The 23,862-nt window shown below is 38.9% G+C and overlaps 1 protein-coding gene across 1 annotated transcript in view; it reads left to right on the top strand.

The window, feature by feature from the left end:
- LOC110160863 (myosin-11-like) overlaps nt 1-23,614 on the top strand; it is an 84,905-nt gene extending 61,291 nt beyond the window's left edge. The window contains exons 20-26 of the mRNA XM_055151263.1: nt 1,030-1,141; nt 11,138-11,247; nt 11,613-11,687; nt 12,453-12,558; nt 12,730-12,773; nt 17,648-17,750; nt 22,729-23,614. Of these exons, the coding sequence (XP_055007238.1) occupies nt 1,030-1,141; nt 11,138-11,247; nt 11,613-11,687; nt 12,453-12,558; nt 12,730-12,773; nt 17,648-17,750; nt 22,729-23,058 (880 nt within the window). The 3' untranslated portion in view covers nt 23,059-23,614. The remainder of the gene's footprint in view (nt 1-1,029; nt 1,142-11,137; nt 11,248-11,612; nt 11,688-12,452; nt 12,559-12,729; nt 12,774-17,647; nt 17,751-22,728) is intronic.
- The last annotated feature ends 248 nt before the right edge of the window (nt 23,615-23,862 follow it).

The following is a 23,862-nucleotide window of genomic DNA, read 5'->3' on the forward strand; positions in this document are numbered from 1 at the left end:
TTCATCCCAATTACTAATAAAAAGCCAATTAACATTTATGGTTTACTTGTTTTGAAATGTGTGCTAGCGTGTTCAAGGCCCAAATATTTTTTTTTACTATTCATAAACTTGCAATTTCTCATTTTTAAATATTTCATTGGAGCTATAGGTCAGCAGTGGAGGTGGTTTGTTTTGCCTGTTGTATATATATCTATAGAGTTTGTTGGTGTGCATGTGTGTGTGGAGAGTTGTAGGGGATGTTGAGGCTCACTGAGACTGTGCAGGGAGGTTTGTGGAAATGGTAATCATTTGTCGTATTGATCCGGCTGTAGCCAGGGCAGCCCCACGTGCACTCCCCGGGCCGGCGTGCACGTGCATACACACTCATGTTACCCACAAGCACACAGGAGCACAGTTGCGTGGCAGGAATAGACCCTTTTATATTGATCCCCTTCACATTCCCTTAGCTGGCCTGCCACACACACATTTATACGCACATGCTTACACTTTCTGGTCCCACACCGAGTCCCACAACACCACATTTTCTCAGTATTGATGGGTAAATTAAATACTTAAATCTATTTGTTTTTGTCTATGCATTATTTAAGATATTTACAGTTTTAGGCGAGCTGAATAAGAGTTTAAATAGACGGATAAGCAATAAATGTATATAAGCTACCGACCCCATAGTGCAAATCATATTTTTTTCAAACCCAATCAGTAATCACCTTTGACCACAGAGGCATCGATTACATGTTGAAGTACTACCATGAAACATATTTTTTTACATATAAAAAAAATCTACCTTTAAGTGAATAAATATCACAAATAAATGCCTAAATTAATTACTATGAATATATAGACATGCGTTCACTTCGTTTCAAACTCTTCAGTCCTACAGAGATTTCCTCAGTATTGATGGGTAAATGAAATACTTAAATGTGTTTGCTGTTATTTATGTATTATTTAAAGTCAGTGCGTTTTTTTTTTTTTTTTACAATGGCTGAAGGTAAAATAAATATATAAGTGTGTATGTTTGTGTCTCTACAGGTCAGTGGTGCTGAGGCTGGAGACTGAGCAAGCTGAGCTGAAGAGGGAGCTTCAGGAGGCTGTCCATCTCAGACTCAAAGCACAAACAGAGAAACAGGAAGCACAGGAGCAGGTAAACAACTACACTACATACACACCAGTATCACCAGTGTGGAGTGGGCTATAAACTCAGGATTCATGATTTACGCTTAGATAAACCAACAGGTTAAACACTCATTGTGCTTAGTTACATGATTATTTAATATAACTGTATTTACATATTATTTCATTAGTTAAACTGTTAAGTGCAATTTTCTGAAATTAAGAGATTAGTCATTGAAGTTGTTAGATTACAGTAAAGTGAACCACATATGTTATTGTATATTGTATGATTTAGTTCAAACTGAGTCATTCAAATTTTGTAATTTAAACTGTTTACTAAATTCCTGGGGATTTAGCCATAGTGGTTAGTTGAGTAATGGATAAATGCAGCTCTAACCAGTTCTTACTCACTGCCGTTGTGTTCCTGAGCAAGACACCTAATGCCTGTGTGAATATTGGGAGTGATTAGAGGGGGTCAGAGTGGCCTTCAACTCATGTCTCTTCAGTTCTAGCTAGAGAAAAATCTATGAATAATGGACTATAATTACGAAGTGCTTTGAGAAGCTTGTAAAGCGCAGTATAAATCTGGGCCAGTATTGCTATAGTTGAAATGCATAATTTTTGTTGCACCCATACATATACTACATTTTTGATTGCATTTTTATCCACCTAAAATAGTTATATTTCCAATGAAAAAGGATATTAAAGTTAAAGCTAATGTCAGATTAAAAGTTAAGTAACTATATAATGTAATGGCTATACCTTTCACTGTCATTCAAATGCCATTGTGTAATAAAAGTGGTTTCATTTCCCCTTGCTTTGGGCCTGCTCCATAGACATATATAAAGGTGTGTGTTGTTCTCTCCCTTCCAAGGTCTCCCTCACCTCCCTCCCGTACCTTTTTGATGATTAGTGGCGTATATCCCGCACTAGAGCCCGGATTATCTTGTCCAAATGGGGGGAGGGAGGAGGGGAGGTATACTGGAGGAACCTAAACCTGGCAAGGTGATTTGGAGCATTAATTCCGGGGTGTAATATTCCCTGTTATTCCCTAATGTTCGGGATGGGAGAGGGGTGCTTGGTGGGGCGGGGGGCGGCTCTCTCTCAGGGGAGCGGAGTTGTCAGAGCTGAGCCGCTGCTGTACAAAGGCAGAATGGATAATTAAGGGTAAAGCCAGGACGGCAAGTGATGTTCATTTAGATTCGACAAACTTTGAATTCTGTCTTAAGCTTCACTGCGCAATGGTGCTCTTTCCACTCGGATCTTGATTTTGCATTTTGTTCAATTCCATCTTAAAGTTGGTTCCGCTTCCCTCTCACCCCAACGCTCATGTTTTTTCCAGTCTTTTTACTCCATGTGTCCTCCACTCTCTCACCTTACTTTTTTTGTCTTTCTGTCGGGCCTTGTGAATAATACATGGCACATCACTGCTCCCCCTCACATTAGTGCAGTAGGGTTTGACATCAGTGATTACCCAGGGCCAGTAGACACACTGACTTTAGCCAGTTAGGTAGCCAAGTAGCCAAGACAGTGCTTTCAAAAAGATTTCTTCATCTCCAGTATTTCTCAGCTGTGGAAAAGTGCCTTCTTTCATCTTTGGACCTTTTTGCTGGAGCCTTCTTGCTTTGGAAGTACATTTCATGATCAAACAATGATGTCAGATATGTTTCTGTCAAAACTGAGTCATGCATTAAGAGACATGCTACAGCTTACAGGAATGGCATTACAGCTGTTAGTTATTCTAGGGACTATTTGACGATGGTATTAGAGAAAAACATACAAGAAATTGCAATGTAAGGACCTAATTCTCAAGTGGTTAGTACCTACTATGCCTCAAAGTGAGCAAAATTGAATTTAAATGATTATAAGACTGCATGAAAATGAATTCTGTACACACAAAATGAAAACATAAATCTCCACAAATGCATTTTTTGTAATAGCTGTCATTGTAATCAATCCAGACTCTGTAGAATAAAATGAAAAGTCCACAGTCTTTGAACTCCCAAGGATCAACCACATAAATGTCATTTTGTGTTATTTTGATGTGCGATTGTGCCATATACTAGTAAATGTGTTCTGGATTATAGGCGTGTTCTTTTTTTTACATCATCTTATCTCCTTAACATTTTGCTGGTTTCTCACAACATCAGAGGAACTTTTCAATAATTTTGACGAGTAGTTAAACACCAGTGTGATGTCCTGGCTGACTATAACTCCTTCATTAGGTCCCGATCGCTCTTATTGACCAGTGCAAGATGAATTATCCGCTGGTGAAAAAATCAAAGGTTTTGAAATGGTAAATGGTACACTACAGTGGCCTATAGAGGAAATCTATATTACAAATTGCCTGGGTGCACAGTAGGTGAACCTCAGATAGCTGTGTCTTGTACATCTTACTGTATATGCTGTGTTTGTGCGAAATGTGTGTCTTTGAATGTGTTTAGTATCTGGGGAAACATAGATTATAATGTTTGCAATTTGGTGTTAGCATGCACGCGCCACATCGCTCTGGCCTGTCCCTCTGCATGAGTCCAGTTCAAATACAAATAGTGGTAAACACCAGGCATGTTTTTGTGACTTCTGTTGCTTCAAACAGTGATCAGATCTCCACTTTTCTCCTCTGTCCCCCCTCTTTCTCCCCCTCTCTCGGCCACACACACACAATCACAGTCATTAGCAGTGTGTTGACTTGAAGCTCTTTTAGCATGGAGTGAAAGATTTCAAACAGTTTTAATGAGAATTTCCAGTAAGTTTTCTGATGGCGAAAGTTCAAATGGGGTTCGTGTTTATTAACTTTTTCTAGTTAGTCCTCAGATCTTTTGTAACAACTGAAGTCATTTGTTTCCAATATGTGATAGTGACTTTAAATCTAAACAAACTATTAAAAAAGTGAACTTTGGTTTTTGAAGCAGGCTTGTTGATTAGTTCTTAGCAGGGAAGGATCTCCTAATGCAATGACATGTTGTTTTTTTATTTGACTATTGCATTGTGAAATTAATACCGCTGCAATAAGTCCCTTTTAGGACCAAGTTACAATGTAGGATTTATAGTCAATTACAGCATGCGTACTCTGAGTCAGATGATGCCTTTGTGGCTGTAGGAGTCAGTAGATCTATCTTAGATACAAAATAGTTATTTAATGTTAGAGTAACATATGCCAAACCTTCATTTGTTTAAAGAAGAAGACACTATGTAACTTTTCAGCTCCACCACTGGCTCATTTGCGACGCTCTTGCTTTGCCTGGAATGTTCCACAGTATCATCATCATTTATCTCCATAGAGACAAGCAGGTGATGTGACCAGACTGTAGTATCTTACAGGCCATTTCTGTGGTGAGGAGACCATGCTCACAGTATTGGCTAAATGCTAGATAGATTATAAATGCTTAATGCCATACTGTGGAACATTCCAAGCAAAGCAATGACGTCTTCATGGAGACAAGCAGGTGGATCAGAGTTATTTTTTTAAATTCTTTATTTAACCAGGACTCAGTTTAGAACAGGTTCTCCTTTACAATGATGTCTCTTTGTGAGTCAGAAATAAATTCACTTTTCTTCACTCTTCTGTATATTGATGTGCGTGTTATTGTATAATCCCTACATTTAGTTTTAATTTGACGCCATGTCTTTCCATTGGTCCCACTCATTACAGTTACTAAAAGCCTTGTGTCCGGCCTAATTAGCCAAGAATGACCCAAGGCAGATCTCCATTTTTTACTCTCACAGGTCTGATGAGGGGGAAACAGGGATGGCCAAATGACGCTCATTTGTTTTGGTGATGAATCGGGAGAGGAAGTGCGATTGTCTGATTGTTTAAGCGGAGAATGGACTTGGTATTTGTCCAGTGAGTGAGTGCATATGTATGTTCAGGCATGTGTGGCCCCATTGTCATCCCACACAGCTCATTAAACCACAGCACAGAGCTTCATTTGAGATTCACACATAGAGTCATGCAGCCAACCTGACCATTGTTTGCACTGGGACAGCATTTCTTTGTCTGTGTGGAGAAATACCCCCTTTGTTACTTGTATTTTAATTTCTCTTTTTTTTTTTTCAGTTAGGTTTTTATCATTTTATAATTTCTTAATATAATTTTAGATTTGTCAACAGCTTTTACTTTTATGTGAAGATTGTAAAATTGTTTATTTAAAGATGCACCATGTAACTTTGTGGTGATGGGTCTACCTTGAATGTTCCACAGAACTGCATTAAACCTATCCTTCTCCATGAATACAAACAACTCATAGTTAAAATGCTTGGTTTTCAAGGTTTTCATTATATAGATAACTGGAGTGTAGCAATGAGAACAAATAAGTTATTTTGTGGGTCCTTGTGGTTCCTAATTCAAATTAAATTCTTATGTGTACAGATTCTACTTACAGTTTCATAATTAAATTAACCATAATTTAATTTATTTGTTAGATATTTTAATTTATTTGAATGCACAAGTGAAATCTCCCAAACCTCTTTCTATAGTGCATCATCAGTTTTCCATTCACACTACTGTACGTTTTTCATCAAAATGCCCATTCAAATTCATGCCTGTTCAAGGTTTAACCACTTCACTGTTAATAAAGCTTAAGTATGGCCTTGATCTAAAGCATTCAGTACAATGTGTCATAAAATTGTCTTTATAAAATCAGCCACTCAGTTAGCAGATGGGAAATGCATAAAAGTATGTAAAATGCCAGTATTCAAGGTAAAGTTTTTAATCATCTCACCTCAACTGCCCTCTTAACAGGTTTTCAAAAGAGCTTTGTAAAACGGCCTATTGAAGACTCCTCTTTAAGAAATCTTCAAGTAAAAGAACTAGTTAGCTCAAAGAGATATGATCAACAATAAAAAGAGAAAACTTTAAATATTATTTTTCTGTGAATAGTCAATTTTTACAGTCAAAGAAATTTTCATGTAGAGCTCCACAGTACAATTATTCAATCATGGACAATAGTACATTTTACTTGATTAGATATTGTATTAGCACAGGTCTAAGAAGTTCCTCAAACGTGTATTAAAGTCATCTGCTACCTCAAATTAATATGACCAGTTTTTAAGAGAAGTTTCTTCATTTTCTCACTCATTACCTCACTTAAAGTTGTAACTTTTCTGGTGGAGGGTCCGCCACCTGCATACTTGTTTCATGAAGATGTTTTTTGCTTTCCCTGGAATGTTCCTCAGTATGGCATTGCACTTATCTATCTCCATGTAGCAAGTGGCACTATCAGGCCAAGTTACGGGTCACATATGTTGATACGCGAGCCTGCTCACAGTAAGAAAGCATTCTTTAAATGAAATTAATGCAAGATAGATACATATAATACATATAGGCAAAGCAATAACAAACCTCCAACAGAAAAGTTACATGGTTCACCTTCAGTGGTTTGGCTATCATTATGCCAGATGCCCTGTCTGTCTTGCAAAACTACATGTTACGCTTGTGGAGGCTAGATGCAAAAGATAACTTCAATAATGGCGGGTAAACAAGCCGGCAGCGTGCGTAGGAAGGAGAGGAGAGTGAGATGAGAGGACGCTGCAGCAGACCAAGGTAATTAAAGAAGCCATCATCAGCATCATTAATATGCTAGATCTGCTGTGGCCCACTGACTGGTCTAATGGGGAACATGTCATCATCATCACCATTAGACAGAGACGCACAAACACACACATATGCACACACACAACCACACACTCACAACTACACACACACAACGACACACACACGCTTTTAATGTAGGGTCACGCCGCGATTATCACCATTAGGTCCAAAGGAGGAAGAGGACCTCATCTCCACGGGCACCATAGACATCCATGTACAGTGCAGTATAGATCTTTAATTCAGAGCCCAGTGAGTGATAAGTACGCATATTTAAGTGCTGTCAGGCCTGTTGAGTCTTTTAATTAGACAGAATGAATGAATGTTTTATGAAATCATGTTTAACAATAAATGTGTTCATTAATTTGATGAGGGGATGTGCTCTGATGGGCTGAGTGCAACAGCGTAATGGCTCATATCAGCTTTTCCACTCTGCTGATGATGTTTTTTAGACAAGACATTTATTTTATTTAGTTCTAGAGGTGGGAAGAGCAAGCTAAATGTTTGTCTATAAGCATGAGCAGCATTGCTTTCCATTGTGTATGTGAAGAAGTACTTTAACACAACTCAAAACTCTAAGTGTTGGTATTTGATATTATTTGAATGTTACTCAAGTAATAAAACAGAGTGTTGCATCCGATAAACCAGCCAAGTTAAAGAAATGTGAAGCAGTGCTGTGTGAGCGATACTGACAAAAAATAATATCTCAGATATTATCTGTTTGACAGTATTCAGATGCACTGTATACTTCATATTCTCATGTATCCAAAACAACAATTACAAGCAGTGTTATAGGTGTTATAACTCCTTAGAGTGCTTTTGCATATTGCATATGGATTTTTTGTGCCAGATGCCATTCCTGATGTGATCCTCTTCTCTTAATGGCCTCTGCAAAGTCTAGTCAGCATCATTAGAAAATGAGTCACAGATTATTATTTTTAGTGTTCCTGGCCTTGCCCCAAAAACTGAAAGTTGAATTATGCTTATCCTTTGACCTTGGTCTGTTTTAGTGAAACTGTACCGTTAATGTGCAATGTGAAGCCTGTCCGCTGCTCTGTGGAGAACAGAATAGATGGAAAATCCATTAACTGCTAAAGTCCTCAAAATCATTTTTCTCTCTGCAGGTAGGCCGCGTGGTATGTCATGAAAGTTCATTTAGATGTATAAGCTCTGAGAAAGCGCGCCAGTCTATTGTCGGTGAATATGGACCGCACATTTTCTGGCTTGCGTGATGGAATAATCAAAATGATCACTTTTGTCCCTGCTGCTGCTGAAACTATTCCAAATTTTTTACCAGCAGCTCAGTAATCAACTCCTAGGTCCGGCCGTATCACTAAACTCGGGTTTAAGTGCGTTCCCAAATGCGTTTTGTTGGCCCCTTTACCCCCCATCATCTGCTAAAATATTTGTGCTACAAAACCAATCTAAATGTTAAGCAGGTGTGCGTCTCCTCCTCCTCCCCCTCTGTGCGTCGTCCTTCTACCTTTCTTTCTGCAAATGTCCTGTTCTTGTCAGCGGCCCCGCCCCCTGTCTTCTGGCCCTCTCCCTCTCCCCTGACACCAGTGGAAACAGGCTGATGGGGTGTAATTTAGTCCTAATCACAACATCGGACTAGCACAGCGATTTACATGCAGCAGCCAGCGAGCCAGTCACACAGTCAGGAGGGACATGTTAATATGGGACCACAGGTAATTACTGTCATTACGCCCTGCCACAGATCCAGCCGCTGTGTGTACGTCCCTAAGTGCGCCCAGATGCATTGTGGGTGCAGCGTTTGATTGGTATGATTTCATTTTTGTGTATATAATTAATATTGGTGGTGTCTTTAATGTGTAGTTTGGGCCAGTTAATTTACAACGCTGGCTGCTTTGGAATGATGATTTGTATGTGGAAAACAGAAATGAATTCAACAAGGGATTCACCAAATGTATTTCATATTGACAAATATAATTACAATTGATGCTTTGACTCAGTTAAGGATTCAGAATTGAATGAGTTGCTTGATCTAATTTCTCATTCTCACAGTACTTCTTGATTGCTTTGTTTGTTCAAATGCGGACACTGCTCGCAAGAAATCCAATTAAAAGTGGACTTGCTATTTTAATTATTGATGATGTGTCAGTGGCTGGGTTCGATGCACATAAAAGTATTGCATAAAAACAAGTGATGTAAACAACAACCCAATTTTAAAACATTGTTGTAGATGCTTCAGGTGTAAACTGTCAATAAAATGGTCAAAATAAAAAGTTCACAAAATGAAATATACTTTATTTGACAAGGAAAATAAAACGATGGACTTTGTTGTCATCCTCTGGAGGACTTGACAGTTGTAAAAGGTGCATTAAGTAACCTTTGTGGTGGGGGTCCACAACCTGCTTTGAATGGAATGGTCCCCAGTATGTCAATAAATCTGCATCCTAATGGAGTCAAGCAGGTGACACCACTAGGCCAAATTACAGTTCAGATCTGTGTAGAGGCGACTCCACTCCCAGTGACAAGACATGATTTCCATACTGAGGATGCAGATGGTGGGGTGGATCCTTCACCAAAATAATTATTAATTTAACTTTTTATGTGGTCCATCCATCCATCCATTTTCGTCATGTGTCTTTTTACGTTTCTCACCATTTCAACATTTAGTAATGCTACCAAATGTATCTGTCCATACATTAAATGACTCTGATTTTGATAGCCAGCTAGCTCAGAAAGCGCTAACGCAGATGGTAGAAAAAACACTAACCACAAAAAGTACACAACGCAGTCCTTCATTTTCTCCCAATTTGGAAACTAAAATATGTTATTTTCACATTTCACTTTGGGATAACCGCTATGAACGGGCATTTAGGCTTGCCACATGAAGTTGGGGAGCTATAAATTTGTCAGTTGGGAAATTATCGCCAAAGTCACACTAGACATTAAATGCTACAGTGTATAAAGAGAGCCTATCTACCCAGTATTTAGCTCCAGATTCATATCAACATGAAATATATTGGCATATACAGTAGGCCGCATTCAAAGGTCACATGCACATAATTTATCGCACACAGCAGTTGATATTTTTTCATTTTAGGTTAATCACATGCCATTTTGGGACTCTTCAAATCACAGCTCACATATTGGAAACTTTTTTAAGCGGCTGCTCAAAGCTTTGTGGGGAGATGGTAAAAGTATATCAAGGTGTTGCCATGGCGATAAGAATAATGTGTCAGGGTCCTGAGAGTTGAGGCCCGGAAAGGTCCCAGTGATAAGACCCCGAATGTAAAAGTCAGCAGTTTGTCCGGTGCCTGCCCATCTCACTTTTCACAACACACACACCCCACAACTCTCAATCTGTACCTCTGCCTGCTACCAACCCCCATCTCTCCATCACCTACTGTGAGGTTTTGGTTTTCTCAAATGCATAGAGCTTTGCCAACCACTAGGGGGACCTCCAAAAGATGAACGTCCACTACTGACTATTACTCATTGCAAATTACTTCAGTATTTATTTTAAAATACAGTGTGTAAGAGGCATTTAAGAGGATAATATGTTTTATTGTATTTCTTGTATAAATAAATAAATAAATAAATATTGATTTATTAGTACTTTAGTCAAAATAATTTATAATTGTCATGCATGTGTAAATGTGTGTCTGAAAACACATGGTTTATACTTTTGACACAGTTAAGTTTAAGGTTAAGGTACACTTTATTATTCCTGAGGAAATGTGTTCATGTAGTCTGGTTTTGTTGTCTTGGTTTTTTGCTTGTGGATTAGTTAAAGGTGCAATGTGTAACTTCGGAAGGTTTTCTTAGGGTCTACCACTGTTCGCATCCATGTTGCTTTACCTAGAATGTTCCACAGCATGACATTAAACTTAACTATCTCCATGGAAACAAGCGGGTTACTACATCAGGTCAAGTTACATGCTACATGTCACATGTGTGAATGAAACAAAACACATCTCCAGGTACACTTTTAGGAGGTAAAACATTATAACATTATTTTGTAATATAACACTTAGATTTTCTAAACTTAGGGCTCCCAGGAAGCATACTGCACATAGCCCCAGATAAAGCTAGAACTGGTCCTGTCTCCATCTCTTCTCCTTATGCTCCTCCCATTTATCTATTTATACCCTGTCTGCAAAGGCCATCTCCTCCATCCTGCATTACTCTCAATTTACCTAATTTTGCCCCTGTATTATATGCTCTATTTATGACATTCATTTTCACCCTCACTTTGCTGCATATCGATCTGAACCACACTTATTCTGTTTTAACCTTTTTAGCTTTAGCACATCTATAACCAGCAGGGGACAGTGTGTAGGATGGACTTATACATCCATGTAAAATAAAATCAGAATCTAATACAAGAGTGTTTGTGCTTGCTTTTAAGTGGGAAGTTGTAGTTTGGAAAGACATACTTTTGCATTAATGTGGTGATCTTGTTTGTAGGTAGACTCGCTGCGATTGGAGCTAGACGCAGTGAGAGCCAACAATGAAAACCTGCGCAAAGAGAGCCAACTGGTGATGACGAATATAGACCAATGGATCACACAACAAAAGTAAGAAAATACATTTTAATTTGGTGATTTTTGTCAATTGTATCAACTGGCTTTGAGAGTAGACAACAGAAGTCTGATATGATGTTATTATTATTATTATTATAAGAATTTGAAGTGATTTATGGGTTTAATCAGAGGATGCCCTGACACATTGAACTTTTACAGTTCAGTGTATTTTTGTTACTGTGCTGTCTCACATGTACAGTTTCAGGGATAGAATATGCCGCTTGTTGTTGAGTCATAATGATAATAGTGATGACTGGTGGCTAAGAGACACAAATGTATGTCATCTTCATCATTCTTTTCCATAAACCAATTTTGTAATGAACCTTTTGTGTGTTTTGTGTTTGCCCTGTTCCTGTCAGAGCGGCCAATGAGAGCGTGTCTGCCCAGATGAAAGCCCAGAGCACTGTTCTTAGCATGGTCACTGAGGAGAAAGAGTGAGTATTGTCACTTCTGTCTTTGATGCATTGTAACTTTTGATCTTAACCAGGAAGCTGCAAATAGAATAGTTCACATAATTGATAGCAATTTAAACACATAACTTTTGCGACCTTGCATAGTTGTTTTGAAGTTTTATATAAGTCTTCCTGTGTCTTTGTTTGAAGAATCTATAGGGGCACTCTAGTCTATAATAACGTTGATGCATTATCACTCAGTCGTCTCTGTCCTTATCAAAGTACAAACTGTCTTCTGTCCTTCTGCTCTGTAGTGCCAAGCCTTTCTTTGCCCCACTCAGGGGCAGATAGTTATTAAGGACTTGAATATATTTACTTTGTTACCTAATAAAAGTATGTATGTACAAGTTAGACTGATGAGTCTTTTACAGGTATTATTGGTAGTACTGGTAATAGAAGCTTCTGGAATAGGAACATGGTAATGCGTGGGGTTGTATGGTATTTCTCAACATAAACATTATGTTAAAAACTAGCATCTCTGAATAGAATGCCTCCATAAACATGAAAGCATTACAAGAGCTGAATTAAATAATGCCTATTGTAAACAGCCATATATAGCAAATATAGACCTCGGTAATAGTAGCCTTGATGTATGTTTGCATGGGCAAGTTGCAGGGATAATGCTTGTGACTGTAGAGCTCATTGTTGAGATACATTTTGTACAACAGGCCTTGTTAACAAGAATGTTATGTAAAATGTTGCTCTGTGCCCCTTTTATTTCTGTATTTAACTGTGTCCCTGTGTCAGACATCTCCAGGAGGCCAACAGCGCACTCAAGGCAGAGCTACAGAGACTGAAAGGGAAGGCAGAGGAGAAGGAGAGGGAGCGCTTAAAGGTGCAAGTACAGCTACAGGTGAGAGAGGAATATAAATTTTTTTTACTATATAAACTATTACTATTTATATTATACACTACTATTTTACTACTGTAAGATACTACAACTGATACTACTGCTATTATTGCTCTAATACAACACCTACTGATACTGGACTTGTAATTCATGTATTTACTTTTATGTTTGCAGGGCCAGTTTGCAGAGCAGAGATGTTGTTGCCGCGACGACCGAACGTGAGTGATCTGGTGTGCCCACCCATACAAGCATGTACACTTCACCCCTCCAGCTGAACAGAGTTAAGCATTCAGATCTTAACAAAAGCGTTGGCCACCATGCTTCGCTCTTTCACACGCAATCTCGCCCGAACAAAGCTGATGATGATAATAACAGCGGGGAGTGCCAACTTGCGAATGAGACACCCCATGGGCCCAGCCACCTGTGTGTGCGCCCCCTTCACTGTGTATGTGCGTGTGTTGTGTTTCCTCGCCAATCTGAATATGTGATTCATGCTGGGCCTTTAACAATGATTACACTCCAATCAAGGGCCCATCCTCTTCTGCATTGCCTCCCCCATGGCTGTCAAATAGCATTCATCAATAGAGAGGAGATATATTTATTATGTTCATTAAGGCAATGAAAATGAATGTGGCACAGATGGGAATGGGTGTACGTAGGACTGGAGTGAGAAAGCAGAGAGACTGTTGGTGTGATGGGGCACCTGCCTCCAGCGTCGCACCCCTTATTTGACCCCCCGAGGTCCCCCCGCATTAACAACCCCACCCCCCCACCCCTCCCCTCCTCCGCACCTCGTCACATTTTACATACACACGCCCGTCCCAGGACCCCTCCCCTCTCAAACCACCCAGCTCTGTTTCCAAAACGCATCAGATTTGTTTTGACTAGCAAGGGCTTTCAATGCTATTCAAAGCTGTCAGTCATTTTAATGATATCATTAAGGGGCCGCGACAGAAAGATGAATCGCTTTTCTTTGTCTTTCCTTCATAATTGGGAATGAGCGAGAGAGAGGGAGAGAGAGAGTGTGGGACATAGCCAGGAAGGCAGTTCATATAGATGTATGCATAACAGGGTTTTTGATTGAGCGAATATAATAACACAGAATGAGATAAAAACAGTGAATGAAAGCTGCTTCAATAGTGCCTCCCCATCCGTTCTCCCATTGCTTTATTACCAGAATGCCTAATTTATTTCATTTCATTATTGCAACCTCCATGCCCTGCAAACACATCTACCCCAAAACGCCATATGTATGAAAATGATACATCCATATGGCGAAAGATATGTCATAAGATCTCATATACATCGAGTGAATAATCTCATTACTTGTGGCAAAAAGGATATCGCTAGTGTGTCTTTCCATTGCCACTATCACTGACAGCAATCAACACGGCACGCAGGTTCTGTCATTAGATGTGCCTTTATTAAAGAAATGTATTATCATTACTTGGCCTACTGTTCTGTGGCTGCCTGTGTCACGACTTTACATCACAGCAGTTATTATGTGTCAGTGAGAGCAACATAAAGGTTACAGAGAGGAAGAGGATGGAATGGGCCTGGTGTTCTCAGATGTGTATAAAAAGTAGGAAAGGCAAAGAAATATCATAAAGCTTTAGTTGAACAGTAGGTAGAGCATTCTTTGTCATGAAAGAGATCAGCATTGTGTAGCCCATAGAATTTTCAGTTAGCTTAATGTAAAACCAATGGAGATTTTAAGATGCTAAATACTAAACATAGTGTTCATTCAGAGTATTCCGACAAAGCAGAGTGATAACTGTATTTACCAGCAGTGACCCAACATTATATCAGATTGTTCCACTGCTCATTTGGTTACATTTTTACAGTGTTTTGGTGATTTGGCATATTTCTCCAGTAACATAAAGTTTTTGATGTTCAATCCTGAGCTTTAAACCAGGAACAGAAAATGCAGTACATATTACAAAAATCATCTGTTTTTCTTCCACCAAAGCAGAAACCATTGTTTTTGATAACATAAGACAATGTTAGTTTGTTTTTTAGCTAGATAACTAAAATCTGATGGTGGTATTTTTATATAATTAGTTACAAATTATTTGTTTTTGTAAATATAGAATTTAAAATTCATGGCCCACTGGTCTTAATCGAGATCTGCCTTTACTTTTTGTAATCTTCATACCAGTGGTAACCAAGCATCCTCTGAAACCATTAGTCATGCAACTAAAGTCATTTACAGGAACAAAAAATATACTTTTTCAAATCTACAAATGCTAAATTGTAGATCATTTTAAAACTCAAAACAACAACCTCTCACCACAAGCACCAAGTCTCTTCACTTTTTCTGCCAGACTCAACTAAACTAACCTTGGATTAAATCAAGTGATCAGCATGAACTCTCCCTACCTGAAAACACTGCTAATATTGTGAGGATTTGAAAACAAGTGGAGGAAGCTGAGATGAACGCCTGTTTTGCTGGCGGCACCAAACTGACGGGGTGACTGTCTGACACGAGCCATCTGGGGCTGCTCATTAGGCATTAGGCTTCATCAGTCGCACCACTAACGACGTGCCTCCAATTAAGAGCAGCCCGTGATCACAGCGGAGGATTTCTACAAACACACACACGCCGATGGAGATAAGAAAGAGCCAGCTGCGCGACGAGAGGCTCAAGTCTTGCATAAAATTTACAGCAAAACCAAAGCAATAAATAAGAAAGATGAGAGCGAGATCGGAGGGGAAAAGGGGGAAGCGCTGCGTAGTAGTAGTTTATTGCCTGGTTTAGAGAGCATGCCATCTTGGCTTTGACACTAACGACTGTAATTATCCACAGCCTGATTGGGTTAGCTGCTAATTACACGCATCCATGTTAGCGTGTAAACACAGAAACACATGTTTACACAGCGTCATGCCAGGCTCCCCTCGCCTCACCGCCTCCGAACTGAAAGAGCATAAATCGCAGTTGTCTCTGTAGCAGTGATGGCTCATGATGTTCCAAAGACCACATTACCAAAGTCTTTAAATCATGTCGGGAATCTTTTTTATGGACTTGAAGTTTTCTGTTTCCCCGCCTAAGGAAAACTCATAAGACTTCTGTGCATTTTTAATTTAAAAGATCAAAGGAAATTTCAGCATTTCTTCTTATTAATGTGCTTTGTGTCATTATTACAGTGTGAAATTAAAATATGTTAGAGGGGTCACTCGCAATTACGCTCAGTTTATGAATGTCATTTTAAGGAAATTAGGTTTCTTTTAAAATTACGTACATTGGCAGAGCTTATATTACTTTCTGGTAAATGCCTCTGGTTAGATGATGTTGTGTCAGCTGCTATGATTAATAATGCTCAGGTTGGGCTATTTTTCAAACTTGGCACAGTATTCAAACATTTACTTTGCTGTCTCACCTGAGCCAGGGGTTTTTATTCATATTGGCTTTGCTGAAAAAGAGCAAAGGATCACGGTCTATGTAGTTGACTTCCTTTCAGCTAAACAATGTAAGAACTTACCATGTGATTCTATAGTGGTTCATGATAATACTGGGAGAATTTAATTATATTTTATACTTTGTTATTATTTGACCTATCCTGTAATGCAAACCAGTCAGGAACAGAGGACAACTGCAGTACAGCGATGGTGCATCTCTAGATCTTAAGCTAGGCTTGCTTCGCTTCCAGCTGAAGCTTGCGGCCATTCCATGTGCATGTGTTCAGTTTAGATATGGACAAAATTGTCACATCTTTCACAAACTGGTTTTTGACCCCTGTGGCTGGATTAAACCACACCATGTTGCACTTAATACTGTTTTTGCATTAGCATTGAAGAGGAATCCCAAAAGAGACAATTTACTTTGCCGTTTGTTTTTTTGCCATACACCAACGCAGTCCTTTTATTTTATTGATATTGTCTCTTGGTTGAGGTTTCACAGTTAAAAACACGGGCTCTGTGTTGTGTCTCTAATGAGTCTCATAAAGTTTTCAGACTAAAATGTCAGTTTGCATATTAGCGTCTCCCTCAAGTGTCTGCTCACATCTTAAATGTTTTAAGTTGTGGCTAATAGGGCCCAAAGTCTTTGTATATTCATGCCTTCATTGTGCACATCTTCTCGATATGCAGGAACAATGATGCCATTTATTAGTGTTTTGATGAGCACTTGCGTCCTCTCAACTCATGCAAAACGAGGAGCGCCTTCCCTTTCGCCGCTCTGATAGAAAATCCCAGCTTGCTCTTTTACAAGAAAATTAACATTGGGGAGGTACTGCAGTACTTTAATGGGCTAAGAAGTCTTCAATAAAGTATTTAGAAGGTTTTTCCCCTCAATGCTAACTGGACAGGTTCAGTGGGGCATGAAAGAAAGAGCTCAAAGCGGGGGCAGCAGATCCTTAGCCCGTATAGAGCGCCATTATACAGCGTCGTTAATTTAATAGACATTCTTTAGTCAGCCCTGGCTCTGCAGATAGCGGACCTTAACGTTTGTTTGTCATTTCACAAAAGCATTTTTAATAAACAGTTAAAATCTTAAATGGCTTCTTGTACTCTTAATGTTTCCTGGCTGCGTTTGGTTTTGTTTTTTCGATATTATATGGTCTTTCATATCTAATTTAATGATTTCTGGAAGACATTTGCTAACCCATCTTTGAGTTCAATAATAACTTATTATGAAGGTGGTTATAATGAAAGCACGCGCCAACTTCTTTATGTTGTAGGTTTTTAAAGAGATGTGATGGCAACTCTTAAACTCAAAAATGCACTTCGCTGCAAAAAATGATCTCAGTGTGGATTGTAGCTAAAGAGTGGTGTTTTTTTTTTTACAGAACCGGTTTCAGGAACAACTATTTTGAACTATTACAATAATAATAAAAAGTTTGCCTAAATGCATGTTGTGTCATATGGAAATAAAGTTTGAAATATTATGTTATTTATGGCACACTGTTGAATCAAGATTGGAGATACTAAACTAAATTATTCGATTGAAGATGGCAAAAATACTGACGGTAGCCCATAGTTCATAGTTCATAGTAGTAAGCTGTTAATTACATGTCTTGTTTTTGTACAGAAATGTTAAATATCATAACTTCCAGCTTAAAACATGCACATTGTCTCATTTCATTTCTCATTTCAGAGTCGAACAAGAGACTTGCATTGCTTCAAATCTGTGCAAAATCGAGGAGATGCAGACCAGACTGCAAAACAACCTTGAGGCCGTCCAGAAGCTAAATCAACAAGTGAGCACACACACACGCACGCACACACACACACGCACACACACATTACAGGTATACAGCAGATAGTTAGATAAACAGACACAGGGTCCTGACAGTCCTTTCTACGCGGTGAACACAAACTCACACCCACGCACTAGCCCACCTGCTGCTGAGCTCGCACACTAGAGGCCCCCTTTCAAGCGGCCAACTTCAAAAGCACACGCACTCATACACAGGCATCCATTTCCTCTTCCGACGATGAAAGCTCCAAAAGCCGGGTTGGGGCATACTTTGGGCGCAGGGAGGGAGGGGCGTGAAATCATATCGGGACAAAGCGGTGACGTTCCTTTCCACTGGTAAATGATTTCCCTTTCAAGAAAGTAAAAGAGGGATGTATATCAATACCAGGAACGCTGATCTGTATGTGACAGCATAGGGAAATGGCCCGCTGTGATAAGACAATGTGAGGGAGGAAAGGAGGAAAAAACACAGAGGAATATTCGGGAAGGAAAAAGCTGACATTTTTTTAACTTCACAAGAGTCAACAAATCACCAAAGGAGAGCGAAATCAAAAAAGTACTCGGCAGCCGCTCTCAGTTCTCCAAAACTACAGAGTCTGGGGAACGGCTCGCCTGACTTTTTTGTAAAGAGTAGCCCGCTGATTGACGCGTGGTGAGGAAGTACTTGTTGAAGTTTTCATATGTGTTCCAGTGAGAAGAGGTTTGAATGAGGAAGATACGAGAGGTGTTGCACAGGTCAGAAGTGGAATGGTATCTCTAATATTCACCATGTAAATGTATAAAGCACTGTAGAAATATAGAAATAGGCCTGATAATTACTATATCGATTTATTGTTCGATATTTGAAAGTTCCTTTGCACTACTGGCAAATGTTTGGTTATTTTCTGGCTATATGATAAGATTAATGGCGTGAAAGGCTAAATTAATAACTTATGACTCATTACAGATGCAGACTAAATACTAAAGTGTTTCATTTGCCATTTATTTATTGCAGCTCATGTTTTTTTAGCAATATTGTACATTTAGAATATTTTTTTGTGGTTTAAATCTGCCCTTGGGTTTTTCTGTCAGTGGGATAAATTAGTTTCAATATAAATTAGTGGGATAAATTGGTTTCATTATACGGCCAAATAAACTTTTGTCCAGTTGACAAATTGAATTTCTCCTCATCAATATTATTTTTATCATCTATATTTACTTCAGCAATATATCACACTTTTCAAATTTTGTTATCATGACAGGCCTATGTAGAAAGTTATTTACTGATAGGATTTCAGCAAATGTCTTTAATACAAGCAATAATAATGATTGGGTGGCCATGATTCATAGTGAATGTATTGGAAGCACACATCTTCAGGTCAGTCAGCAGTCCATTTTTAAAGTCCTGGGCTTGTACTGGTTCAACCCAGGTTCTGCCTTTAGTCATCTATTATTCTATGTATTTATTTTTCATTTTAATCATGACATTAAACCCAGTTGTTGCACATTTGCTAGACCTATTGATTCAGCTTGGACAGGCAACAGTTCATTTACACCAAACAGTTTCCTTCAGTGTCCACCAGAGGCACATTCAGATATCAAGATGCTAAATGGATTGTCTGCATTTATCTGAGAGCAGTGCCACAGTATAAATCACCTCTGTGTCTGTGCTTCAGATCAGTCTCATTCAGTCAAACTCAAACCATTTTAGGTCCTCTATTCTCCAGGTGTGATGCATTTTCTCACAACCAAAATGATGCGCAATATACATTAAAGATGCATTGTGTGGGGGGGGCTGCTATACCTGCTTGTCTCTGGGGTATTATTGCTTTGCCCAGAATTTTCCACTTCTTTACAGTTGCAGTTGGTGTTTCATTGGAAAAAAATTGAAAAAGAAAAAATTAATTATTACTGAGAGCGGGCTTGCCCTTCCACAGATCTGATTTTTAAATTGACCTACTGGCTCCACGTCCTTGTGTTCATGGAGATATTTAAGTTTAATACCATATTGTGTAAGATGATAGGAAAAACAGATGTAGGCATACACTCCATTAGAAAGTGTAAATGTAGTGCACCTTTACGGGGCCCATGTTACTCTATTTTCTGATATACTGTATGTTACAATGTTGTTTCCTCATCAAAAACGAACTTGGTAATTGTTTTGTTTCATTCACACACATTAACACACAAATCCTGCATATGTAGGCCGTGGTCTTCTCTCAAACCAAAAACACTCTGATCCACCTTGCGATGTCATTTGGCCAATTTCTACTGAACAGAAGATTAAAAGGTTGCTGTTAACTTGAAAACATCTGCTTCATGACAAGGTGGAACAGAGCATTATGAGCTTTGGAAATGTAAACAGACTAATAATAAAGGGTTACTCCTGTGTGAATGAAACAAAACAAAACTCCAGGTATTGTATGTTTCTGATAAAGTAACAACGTTCCAACATGACTAAAAGCTCACAAGAGTATTTTTTGTAATATAGGATCTTTAAATACAAGAAACAAAAAAATTATAATCACAAAAATACACGTTATTCCATGTGAAAATGAATAATCATTTTCAGTCATCACAACCATACTCATACAGTGAAATCTGAAGCAAATACAATCTTTCAGTTAACTGTGGTATAGAGATTGCACTAATTCTGTACATTAAAGTTTCCTAACATGATGCACCAACTTTGCTCTTAAACTTCAACTGAGTTACCCCATCCGCGTTCATGATTTGTTAAAATGGAAAACACGTCTTTACAAATTAACGAAACGGCAACATGCAACATCAAAGCGCCTCCTTTTCTGAGCGCTTCTGTCTGTCTTACCCCTTTCTTCCCCTCCCTCTCTCCTCCTCCTCCTCCTCCTCCTCCTCTTTCCCCTGTACACATCCTTTTCATCCCGACATATGCACACCACCAGTCCACCATGTGAAAGCTGAGGAGACAAGCTGCGATTTTTAATTCACCCCCCTTCCCTTCCTTCATTTCTTCTCCTTTTTCGCAATTAATAACACGTCCAGAGCGGTAGCCAAATGGACAAGCAGAATTAAACAGGTCTGCGTGGATATACAGTTAATTATAAATGTCATCTTCACTGTTTTTCATGTGGAAATTTTAATTCTTTTAAACGAAGCCAGTCGGAGATACCCCCTAAGCGTCTTAAGATGTTTTTTGACACATGTCGCCGTTATGTCAGGGTTTAAGCTATGCTATTTTGAGTCATCAGATGCAATACATTTGGGAAGATTTATTGAACATGTGGGAAATAGTAGCTCCGGAAGCATTTTACTCCCTCTCTTCCTCTCTCGCTTTCTCTTTTTTACTCCCTCTCTGTGTCTCTTTCCTTTTCTCACATTTTTTCTCTCTCTGTCTCTCTCTTTCCCTCTTTCTCACCCTCACATACACAATATTCCACGTCAAAAAGAATTCTCTCTCTTTCTCTCTCTCCATCTGTTTTTCGCTCTCTGTCTCGCTCTCTTTCTTTCTCTCTCCTTTTCTCTCTCTCTCTCTTGTCAAATCCGCACAGACGACCAGACATGTTCGCGTGACATCATCCTTTAACCGCAGACAAACATGTAGAAAAACAGATGTTGAGGAGCGCAACTGTCATCACACCGCCTTTAATTTCTTATTTTACTTCCACTTATGGCTAAAAATACATTATTACCACCTTTTATCTACCGTATTACAATTTTTAGACTTGGCACATTTTGCATATAATTACCACCTCGCTACAACAAATGCTTTTAGTATTTTTTTCACCGCTGTTTTACCCAAATGTCCTTGTCAAAATATAAAACACCCTTAATTTAGTCGCTCTGTAATTGTGTTTTTAGTGGGGCTCCAATCATGTTCTGACAATGGCGGATTTGTTTTGTGTCACGCATGATTTTGTGTCAAATCGACCTCTAATGATAGCCCAAAATTGGTTGTTTTCATGTCGAAATTTACACCATTGCATGACTCCCACTTGTGACCGTTTCAAACTGTGAGCACAACACTATCCCAGGAAAAAAATGCTTCTTGCAATTTCCTCCCCATTCATATTTGTGTTTCAAGAGGCATGAAAGCAGCTGTGAATGATGAATTAAGCATTTAATCGAATGCCGGGTTGCTTCATCAACGCGATAGCCGCTTGATATTTATTCATAGCTTCAAATTAAGTTTTGTAATTTGGTTGATTAAACTAAATAAATATGATGTTTGAAACTTTTCTCATTTCTTGATTTTCACTGTCATGCTTCAATGCAACCCCAATTCACGTTGGGACACTGTAAATAAAAGTGGATGTAATGATCTGCAAATCTCATAAAGTCATATTTTATACACAATAGAACATAAGCAGCATAACAGGAACTCAGATATTTCAACATTTGATGAAAACTTGGGGCTCATTTGTATGTGTAACGTGGGGAATAAACATATTTTCCATTATAAGTGTGGATTCTATTTGAAATTAAAGGCACGCTATGCAACTGTTCTACCTCATGTTTGTTTCCATAGAGATATAACTGCTTTGTTCCACAGTATAGCATTAAACTTAATCTCAAATCAGCCCAAATTGCTAGTGACATCTATGGAAAGGCGACCCCATCCATTGTATAACATCTGTAACTGATTAAATCTAATATAGAAACATTTAACACCAAAACTGCGAACCATCTCAGGCAAAGCAAAAATATCTCCATAGAAACACTTACACACTGTAAAACTTGGCGGGTCCAAGCACCAGAAAAGTTGCATTTGCATCTTTAAATTATTTATAAAACACAGGACAATGCACCTGGAGGAAGATTTGCCATTTTGTGGAATATTCCAAGTAAAACTACATCAATGGAGAGTAGAAAGTTTCGGACCCTCCACCTGAAAACTTACATAGTGTCTCTTTAATCTTATAGAGACTGGTTTGAAAAGCATGTTTGTTTATTTGAATTCAAAAGGTTGGAAAAATCTGATTGAAGTTTTCTCTTCTGCCTTCATATATATTCTCTTCCTACAGTTAAATATTCTGGGCCGGGAGAACAGGCATTTGCATAGGACACTGCAGGAGGAGAGGTCTCTGAGAAGACAAGGGGAACGCATTTCTTCAACCTCCCACAAGACCTCCTCCACCCAACCACTTCCTGCCTTCTCCTCCCTCCACTCCACTCCTCCCGAGACCAGCGCACCAGACAGGTTTCCGACTCAATTCAAAGATGGGGCATTCACGTTGGATAGGCCAGCCGGGTCGCAGGTTTTGGGTAAAACGCGCTACATGAAGCCCACTCAGAAGCGCCAGACTTCGCTTAAAGAAGAGCGATGGAGAGAGAGTGTGAATGTGATCAAATGAAAGGCCCCTGAAGAGTTTGACCTCCTGTGACCCCGGTGACCCCCATGTCTCACTAGGGAGTCCACGCACTATAAGGTTAATGTCCTGCAGGTCAATGTCACGTCCCACTGTGGATTTAGCCTAAGGGGGAGCTCCACTTTGAGTGCATGAAGGAATTTTCTTAAATCATCAAAAAAGGAGAAAAAAAATCTTCTAAAACTTCAGTTATCCCGGACTGTGAAGCAATTTTTCTAAAGCACTTAAACACTGATAGACTTGGAACAGCGGGCCCATTGTTTTAAGTACTGTGATAAATTACTGTTGATTATAATGTATGACACAAATGAAGTAATTGCAGGAAGTGACTAATGCTGATGACTGTCTTACTGTGAACAGATTAGCACTGGCACATAGATCCATGTGTTGGTGTAATGAGTGGAGAAAACAGCTGCTTCCCATGTGCCTAGAATTAGCTGTATGGCTACATATGTGGGTGTATTGTGTAGCTTGAAATCTGCTGGGGAAGTACTTAGTTAGTACTTACTTATTTTAATTGTAAATTATACTAAATGTTAAATTATTGTAAATGACACTAACATAATTTTGAACTAACTGGATGTATAGATTGCATTAAAGCAAGAAAACAGCCTAGTTTTCTTCCATTATTGTTTGAAGTTTTAAGTGTTGAGGACCCTGTATGGCATAAAAAAAAAAAAAAATTCTATCTTGCATTTATTCAATTACTGTGTGTTCATTGGTAAATTCACAAATACCTTGAAAAATATGCATTCTTGCTCTGACCTATAACTTTGGCTGGAGGCACCG

This window comes from Boleophthalmus pectinirostris, unplaced genomic scaffold (genome assembly GCF_026225935.1).
Source record: "Boleophthalmus pectinirostris isolate CB_2022bp ecotype Guang Dong unplaced genomic scaffold, ASM2622593v1 HiC_scaffold_15, whole genome shotgun sequence".
Classification (NCBI taxonomy): Eukaryota; Metazoa; Chordata; class Actinopteri; order Gobiiformes; family Gobiidae; genus Boleophthalmus; species Boleophthalmus pectinirostris.